The 9,596-nt window shown below is 41.9% G+C and overlaps 1 protein-coding gene and 1 pseudogene across 4 annotated transcripts in view; both read right to left on the bottom strand.

Annotated features, from left to right (window-relative positions):
• Window positions 1-4,038, bottom strand: part of LOC123058675 (probable DNA replication complex GINS protein PSF3) — a 5,372-nt gene extending 1,334 nt beyond the window's left edge. Inside the window, exons 1-6 of one of the 4 annotated variants that reach the window (XM_044481381.1) lie at window positions 3,889-4,012; window positions 3,295-3,328; window positions 3,064-3,148; window positions 2,918-2,989; window positions 2,426-2,529; window positions 2,110-2,202 (exon numbers count right to left, since the gene is read on the bottom strand). In XM_044481381.1, the coding sequence (XP_044337316.1) occupies window positions 2,110-2,202; window positions 2,426-2,529; window positions 2,918-2,989; window positions 3,064-3,108 (314 nt within the window). In that variant the 5' untranslated portion in view covers window positions 3,109-3,148; window positions 3,295-3,328; window positions 3,889-4,012. Of the gene's footprint in view, window positions 1-2,109; window positions 2,203-2,425; window positions 2,530-2,917; window positions 2,990-3,063; window positions 3,149-3,294; window positions 3,329-3,888 lie in introns of all 4 variants that reach the window. The other 3 variants (XM_044481383.1, XM_044481382.1, XM_044481380.1) reach the window with 3 other exon arrangements.
• Window positions 4,039-4,687: 649 nt separating this feature from the next.
• On the bottom strand, window positions 4,688-9,099 carry LOC123062284 (putative F-box/FBD/LRR-repeat protein At1g78760; annotated as a pseudogene).
• Window positions 9,100-9,596: the final 497 nt, after the last annotated feature.

Here is a 9,596-nt window from a genome sequence, read left to right on the forward strand (position 1 = left end):
ATATATAAGCGCATCTCCAATGCTAGGCGCCTATACAGGCGCTTGTGGCGTGAAAAATAAATATCCAGAAAATAAAAAGGGATCTAGCGCCCTCTCTTCCAATGGGAGGCGCTAAACAAGCTCTAATTACCAATTAGAAAGAAGTGCCCAGCTCTCGTACGTGAAAGGAAACAGCCTAGCGCTCGATGCTTTTCTTTGCATCGATGCCACACTAGGCGCTGGGAATAAACAGCCTAACCGACGATCTACTGGGATTTCTTTCCTGGCGCCCTGGCCTAGCGCCTCTCCCATTGGAGATGCCCTAAGATGCCCAAACATCACTACATAACTACTTCATGGTATCCCTACAAAGCCAACACCTAACAATATTTCACAGAACTGACAAAATTGGAACAGCAGTGAGGACTCCACCTCCTGCGGGGGGTCTTTCAAACTGAATGTGGACAGTAAACCAGATGGGTTGGGTGACTTGGGTCAATTTTATCACCTGCATATAGAAGGGGAGCAATTCAGAGCCTTTCCCGGTCTGCTTATAAGGAAATTCAGAGCTCCAAACTGAGCACAAAAGAATGTGCCACACAATGCATGTCATGAAATGACACGTTGGCATTGTGATTGACATAGATCATATCTAATCTGAGAATAGTTACACATTTTCAACCTATTCACCTGAACCATCAGGAGAAACTCAAATCCCAATTAGGATCACTCAGAGTATAACCAATTCACTGTCAAGTGGCACCTCTCTATGTTCACCCAGTTTCTCACAACATGTGCTACAGGCGGCTAGCCGGCTACTAAACATTCAATTATTTATGTTCTAGTGCAATTAAAATTGAAGGCAAATCACCATTGAGATCTATATCTGGATCCTTGACATTTCCAGATTAAGATGATTACAGTCAGCTCTTGTCCTAATTAAGTACATCGTCCAGAGTATGCCTTCGAAAAGGGACAAACCTCAAATAACCATAACTTATTTATTCAGGAAAACTTAGTTACACACTGTCGCAACGCGGCAAAATTATGCTAACGCTGGTGGCCAGTGAATTTTTTCAGCAGAGGCAGGGATGGGGTCCAATGGTCCTACGTACTGAAGGTGCCTGAGGAGGGAGCAATGCAGTAGAAGCACTTGAGTGTGGCTCTTTTTAGCTGCAGTATTTTGAACTGGTTCATGTTCTGTTCTAGTGTTTTCCTAGTGACCTGATTGTAAGTAGTTTTTTTTACCTGGTTGTAAGTAGTTTCTGTGCTGGGAGCTGCCTTATTTGGAATATATTTGATCAGCAAGGAATATATTTGATCATCTCGAAGCGACCATATATTACCTTATTCAGAATAAAATGAAAGAACAAGAAGAACAATCAATCACATTTCAAGAAGGTGCGGTTTATTTGAATCTTGTTAGAAGCAAAACTGAAACTAAAAGGCTAAAGCAAAAAGGCATGTCTCACTATGACTTATTAAATCATTTGTTGGAGCAGATAAAAGGGAGCTTGCTGCCAAGTGCCAAATAGGAACAGTAGAACATGCTCAAACCATGAGGCTGGAAGTTATAATCATTTGGATTAAACATCAATTTGAACATAGTTTGGTTAAATTGAGATGGGAGATAACATTGTGAGTGTGGTTAAAAGCATGTGTTAGTCTGGGCCCTCAGTAAAGAAAACCATATGATTGCATTTCTGTTAGCAGGCAATCAACTTTACCTACGCACAATTCATAGTATTAATTGCATCTTCACCCCAAGATTACAGCTACTTGAACTTATAGAAGTTCCTCCTATGTTACCTTAATATGCCACTGCAAATATCCTTTTTATGGGCATGTAAGCATTTAATTTTTTACAAAAACAGAATACATGTAGAAAGCATAATGCATTGTAGTGTTGTATGCCTACACAATTACCCAGTTATTGCAACTGAGAATATAACATGGCTAAGGCTCATCAAAGTTCTGCGAAGCAGTGGAGTGGGTAATCTATTTCTAACAAAATCGTATAGAAACATTTAATTGAGAATTTGTGAATTTAAGATTGCACAGAGAAAGGAAATGAGATAGACAAAAATGGAAATAAAATAGAATGTGTAACTGAGATCGTTCAGAACTTACAGAGGAACAATCTTGCATCCAAGCTCATAAAAGTAAGGGCACCGAACCCTCAAATCAACACAGGCTGCATCAGCTTGGATCTCCTTCCGAGTTCTGCATGCAAATTACGTCACACAAGCCACAAAACTCAACCAATGGGTATTTCATTCAGTTAAAAAGGGTATCTACTTAAAAGCATCATTAAGTTGACAAGAGGAATTTCCATGTAAATTTGTTGAAATGAGAACGATAACTACATACTACTGCATCCAGTATATATTAGTGTCCCTCTCAAGAATTTCTACAAATACAAAAAACAGATTACGAAGAAGCCTACTTCTGGGTGAAGCAAGGAGGTACATTTATTGACACCGCTTGTTCCAGAGACAGCATTCCATGCGCAAGCCAAAATGGAAGGTCTACTTTAGCACCCTTTTCAACCTGAACATAAAGAATATAAGAAATTAAGCATTGGAACCAGATAAATACTTTGATTCATTTTCCACAGTGGCAAGAAAAGGTGCTAAAAAACCAAAGCATCTAACTCCCAGTTGGTGTTCACTAAGAAATAAGGCAGAGGGGCAAAAGAAAGCATCTAGCATTCCATATCAATTTTGCAAACTAAAATACAATGCATCTATCTCAGGTAAATATCATTCAACTAGTCAACGTATTTGAAAAGTAATTTGCTCAAGAACAAACAGATCAGAGGAAGAATTGGCAGCAGTTGCCCATCAGCAAGTTTAACATAGCAGTTAAACATAAATACACAAATGCCGTCGGACAGATGCTTACAGTCTTACACTAAGGGTCAAAAAAAGATGCTTACACTGTTTCTCTCGGCACCAGGATCTAGCAGACCGACGCCATTTGCAGTTACTTGGAAAACAACCGAAATAAGCTGCAATTACAGTAGAGTATTCATGCCATCTGCACAAGCATAAATGAACCAGAGGATAACACGAGCACGGTTACCTCCTCCTCCATGAGGATGTCGGCAACGTCGTAGTAACAAGGCATTTCGCCAGGTGGGACAGGTCACTGTTTCTTATTCTCAACCCTGCATCAACAATTTGCAGTATGCCGATGAGAGAAAGTCCAACTCACTCACCAAATGTGGCCTCCTATATATTAAGGCTCCATTTGGATGTTGATGTTGATGTTGATATTGAGGGCCATGGAATTGAATTGGTCCCAACATCAAACCTCGCAGACATTGATATTGAAATTGAACCTGAAACTGAATAATGTTGTTTGGATGTGTTCAAGAACAGACACTTGGAATTCACATGAGAGACTCAATTCTGAATATTATTTGGATGATCGTTGTCAAAATGGAATTGCTCATTTGTAATAGGATGAATATTGTACTTTGAATATAAACGCTCTTATATTTCTCTACAGAGGGAGTAATGTTTAAAACTAACTTGTGTGCAACATGTGAATATCTGTGGAAGGTTATATGTCAAGAATACAACAGCAGCACTTGTACAGAAATAACAGCACCTACACTACACACAGCAGCCGCCATGGGGTGCCGGCCATGGGGGGCGAGGGGGAAAGGCTCGGTCGCCATGGGGTCCCGGCGGTGGTGATCAACGCGGCGGTCGCCATGAGTGGCAGGAGGCAGCGGCCGGCATGGGCTGCTGGCCGTGGTGGCCGAGCCGCATCCGAGATGGAGGCCGCCGTCGTGAGGGGCAGACGGGGCAACGCGTAACGCCGCAGAGAGAAAGGAGGGGGGTGGGCGGGGAGACAAGAGGAAGATGAGGGCGGGGAGAGAAGGAAGAGGGGGAGGCTGACCTGCGCCGCCGCCGTCGAGGCCTGCTGTGCTTCCCAGCTCCAGCGCCGCTCCTCCTGTCCTCCCGCGCGCGTTTCGCTTCTGATTTTCGGGGAGCGCGGGCGAAGCAGCACTATCTTTTTTCGAAAACAAGCAGCACTATCAGAGTAGTACCTCTTGGAGTCTTGGTTCCTATAGCCTATATGGGGAAAAATATTTAATAATTACAAAAAAAAAGTCAAAATAGTTCAGAAGTTTTTTGCAATAAACTTAATTTTCTTTTGCACTATATATATAATTTTTCATGGAAAATAAGCCCAGAGTTGACTTCAAGGCAAAAAACAGAATTTATTTATCATTATTATTTTACGGGAAAACTTCCGATCTATTCATATTCAATGGTAGTACAACGAACACAAGAAATAATGAAAATTACATCCAGCTCCGTAGACCACCTAACGACAACTACAAGCACTGAAGCGAGCTGAAAATTTATTTGCTATTATAGGGTCATTATTCACACTATTTTGACCAAAAATTTGTATCTTTTTAAAACCAGTCAAGGGTTTTTTTTTACTTTTTCACAAGTATTATCTCCATCCCAAAATTCTTATCTAGAGACAAGAATTTCGAGACGGAGGCGGTACAATGGAAGGTCAAGTTTATTTAATTTATATTTTAAGAATTTTTTGACTTTTTATTTAATTACAACTAATCTTTCCTTTTCATGTAGGGTGTAGATACACCCATATACCAAACGTCCACCTCCACTACACATCTCTAATACAACTGCATATCATCTAGCAGTAGTAACAGCCCAAATCACAGGAACATCCACGCATCTATTTACAGCTCACATCGAAGAACCATCAGTAGTCACACAGCTAACAGCAGAGCAATTGCAAACACCTCTGGTCCAGACAATTTCGGCAAAATAGCAGGCGCGGAAATCAAACCCGGAGCCAAGACGCTACACAGCTATGCTCAAGCAGTGCAAATGCTTACAGCATATATGGATAGGATTTGCTGCTCCAAAACCCAGCATTCACCAAGTTTCAGGACAAGGATCCAAATGAAGGTCTCATGCAGAACAAAAGGGAAACTAATGGTTGGGCACAACTTAACCCTAGAGAGCTCTAGAAATCATCATGTTCAGATTCATCGCTGCCAAAGCTTCGCTCCTCAAAAGTCATCAGGATCATACTCGTCACTGCTAGGATCATCAGGGTTACTCTGTTCGTCGGAGTCATCATCTTCCCAGTCTGGATTTTTCTTCGCCCTCTTCTGCTTCGGGCGTTCCTCTTCGGAGCGTGCATTCTCAGCGAAGGCCCTCTTTTTGATATCTTCGTAGGAAGTTACACTTATCTTGTCCGAACTGACACCATTCGCTACCAGGACATCCACCAGCTTGTCAATTCCATCATCACCCTCTGAATACTGTATGATGACACTTTTAAGGAATGGACACTGGAAGGTCATTCCATCAGTAGGCATGCCTTCTGTTTCTGCTGCTTCGTCAAGCTAGAGACAAACAGGAAGAGAGAGAGAAAAGGTCCTACATGTTAGCGAACCTTTTCAAAATATTTCAATTCAATAATATTACATGCTGCGTACCTGTCTATGCTTCAGAGCGAGCTCTTCTAGTCTTGGTGAAAGCTGGAGGAAGCGAAGCAAAACATAGAAGTCCTTGGTCAAGTGCCATTTGCCAATTTCAAGAGTTACAAGGTTCTCAAACACTGAACATGTAGGCAGCTCATTTTCCAAAATAACCTTGATTAAATGAGTACGCAAGCGAGTTATAACTATTCCGAAGCAGAAACAAGCATGATAATGTATAATAACTGAACAAAAATGGGAAAAGATCAAATGACCATTGCCACACAAGACATCATGAAAATGTAGCACTACCACTACAAGACTTTCGCACCACAGTTGACAACTAATGTTGAAAGCTATAAGAAGCCAACAGACAAAATGTCTCACTATGAAAACAAACAAATGAAACATTGCCCGATGTTTCTACAATAGCTGCACCTTGAACTTATCAAACACAATCTCTAAAGTTCATGTTTTTTCTGCCATTTGCTTACGCACAGCAAATCAGCAAATGCTTAAAATATCCATATCAACCAGAATGACGTTTGATATCTTAGCTTTCATATTCTGAATGTTTCCTTCATATCTGATGCACTTTTACTAAAATTGAAAGTTTGCTCTGTTCTAGTGTAAACGACTGATAGAAGGAAAGTAAATCGTAAAACAGATCAGTATAGAAAAATATTATGAATCCAACAGTTGTTTGTTAGAACTTAGACCAACATGAATTACCAGAATTAGTTCAGCATTAATGGATAAACTCATGGTCTCATATATATATTGCTTTGCACATTCACGTCCATTTCAGCAGCAAAAAAATTAAAAAAGGTACACACACAACATTAAGCCTACCACACTAGAATTAAACTTCAACAAACATAACTTGCGAAGAACCTCCTAGAAAGGAAAACAGAGAACTTCTGATTTCAAATACACCTCAGTAAAACATGACTGCGCACCGGCAATGCAAAGGCAACCGATATTCAATCATTACCGGTCTCAACAAACATAACACATGAAGAGCCTTTAAGAAAGAAAACTAAAAGCTATTGATCCCAAATAGACAAATACGCCTTGAAAATAGGGCAAAATCTACTGCTGCACTTTGAAAATGTAAGGGCGCCAATATTCAATCCATCAGGGTAGGAAAATTAAGCAATACATGTGATACACGAGTTTGTCTTGCAGGCATTTCCCTAATGGATCTTAATATCTTCAGAACATCATCAGCAAAAAAGTAAAATAACCAATATTGACAACTTACAGGAGGTAAATTAAGCAAAGCATGACAAAAATGTACATTGACAAATTAGTCAATCACATTATATTTGCCTTTTAGTTGCAGCATAAGTGTTTAACTTTTAAGTAAAACCACTTTATTGACTTCCATTTTGCTTTCGGTAAATATAGCAATACACATGCTGACGTGCTACTATCAACTACAAGCGACAGCAACCATGCACCACAGCTCTAGATACAGAGCAGAGAGCATATAGTTTTATTAAACCCTTTTCCATACAGAATTTATGACAAAAGATAATTCATATTTTCGCAAGAAAACAAAGTAGAAAAATACCAAACAGAACAACAGGCCTGTCTTCTGATAAGCATACCTTCATGTCACAACCAAATAGTGCAAGTTTTTTGGCATGCACAAGAACTCCTGTAAACCTAGATTCACCACCAAATGTACGCCCACAAGTATTTGTGCGTGCGCTCTCTAGCGATGGCTGGTCTCTCCAAGAAATATCTTCCAGTGAAAAACCGGTGCACTCAAAGCTAATGAGATTAGGAGCAGAAATTGTCATTCTATCTGGTCCATACATGGAACCATCAATGGTTAGCCTTTTTAGCGCTTTTGATTTTATGTGCTCAAGACACACTGCAGAGTCTATCAGATGCAAGTCTTCTAGGCCAGGGCTCCGGGCAATGAAACTCTCCAGAGGAAGCTCATGCACTTCCACATCGCGTAGAGTCAGTTTTTTAAGAGAAGGAAGCTTGATTATGTCAGGCAGCACAAGTCCCTTATGCTCATAATCTCGAAAAGGAGCTCCACCCCACTGCAAATTTAGCTCCTCAAGTGAGCGGCAGGTGAAAATGCCAGGAGGTAAATTAGTCTTATCATACATGCAAAGCTCCACGTCAAGCACTTTAACTTTATGATTCACAGCGTAGCGAATCCACTTTCTGACATCATTGCAGTTCAGGGGAGCATGAGGATCCCAATGCAGACGGAATGTGTGCAAGTCAACATTACGACGGGCAAGCAATAGGTTGTCAACATAATGAGCAAATTTTTCGACCTTCCAACGCCCAAAGTCTGTAATCAAGGTGTATGATCTGATCACTGTCACCTCTCATGGCCTTCTTATCACCTGACTTCATAGCAACCCTGCCTCAGATTCCTTAACCAAAAAGGCTAGAGGGCTGTTTGGTTCTTGCCTATGTGAGCCCTGCCAATCGTTGGCTAGCCAATTTATTGGCGCAGGATTCGGGCGCCCCAGACTTGCCAACTTTTTGGCGTCGAGCTGAACTTGGGAAGTGGGAGTTGGCTGGGTGCACCAAAATATTGGTTCCCATCCAAACCGGAAGCCAGGCTTGGTCAATGACCAATTTTTTGGTTTGGCAGTTGAGGGCTGCAATCCAAACAGCCCCTAGATAACCTGCCATGTATATACACATTCCACGATTAATACATCAAGTGATGAGACCCCAGCAGAGAAAAAGTTCAATTATCTCAAGAGTGTCCATGTTACCATGCTACATAAATAATATGAAGGTTTTATTTGTTTAGTGGACTCTTCACACTAAGTATTGCAAGTCTTGGTTAGTGCTCATAATTGTTGTGACTTCAGCATCAAACTGGGGGTCGTGGAGCAGAACGGTTGCCGCCACCCTGGGTAATCGACCAACCGAAAAATGCGTACCACAATAGGGCATCAAAATATGTATTGACAAGTAAGAAATCTTGCTTGGCATTGAGCATATCCCTAGTCGGCTATGGGCACAGACCCAGAACATGACACTTTCTGTAATACTACGCCAGTAAGGAGAGTACCTAAAAATTTCAGAAAATGTAAATGAAAAAGGAGACCGTCGCTAATGTCTGGTCAATCATAGGTTATCAGTATAATGGGAAATCTTTTTTTATTTACTTTTGGGCAGGGCTAATCTGGGCACTGACAGTCTGACTGACACACACACCCTAAGCGGTTTGGCAAGCAGGCGTGCATAGATTTTCAGTGAACCTGCAAAACTATGATATGGATTCCAAAGGGAAAACGTGTGGCTTTACAAAGAGAGATATCTTGGTCTCATCCGAGAAGCTTGAGCACGCAGAGTACAACAAACGGGGGTGAAATGAGAGCAAGAACCAGATCTGGGATGGTACCAATGTATGCTTATGCTTATATATACAATAAAATGCAAGAAGAAGCTTTGTTCTCACCGGCGAGGAAGAGGAGCGCTCTCGCTGAATGTCCAGCACGGTAGCCAACCGCACCCGCGAGGTTTCCTAGGGTTCAAGGCGAGGCACTTTGAGTTCTGAAGTTTGGATTTGGCTTGCCCCCCAACCGGCCGACCGGGATGGAGTAAAGCTACATCCCCACGAACGGAGGGAGGGACCGAGGGTGCCCCCGCCAAACTTGGCCTGGGCCAACACGGTCTAATATGGGCCTAATACATGGGTCGTGCTGGACACAGCAAGGAAACAGGCCGGCCCACCTGCACGTTTAGCCCACCGGCCCGCCTGATATTTGGGCCTATTTGGGCAGTTTTGGGGGTTAATGTACTTACGGCCTCCACTTTCGAAAAGTGCTACAATTCTCGCCACACTTGGAATTATCAACCCCACACAAAATTACCTCAAAAAAAATCAACCCCACACAAAAAAACTTGGGAATTATCACTAACCATACTGTCATTAACCACCAAAAGAGGAGATTGAAATGACAATCTATAATGAGGGTTTTGATGTTAATGACAAGGCCACTGCTACAAATCATCTGGATGATGTTTAGCATAATTAAACCGCCCCTAGAGCCGTCCGATTTAGACGCTCACAGCCGCAGGATGAGGTAGCTCCTCCATGGCAGCAGCACCACACAGAAGCTCCCCATGGCAGCCCCGCGCAACA

The sequence above is a fragment of the Triticum aestivum genome, chromosome 3A, assembly GCF_018294505.1.
Source record: "Triticum aestivum cultivar Chinese Spring chromosome 3A, IWGSC CS RefSeq v2.1, whole genome shotgun sequence".
Taxonomy (NCBI): Eukaryota; Viridiplantae; Streptophyta; class Magnoliopsida; order Poales; family Poaceae; genus Triticum; species Triticum aestivum.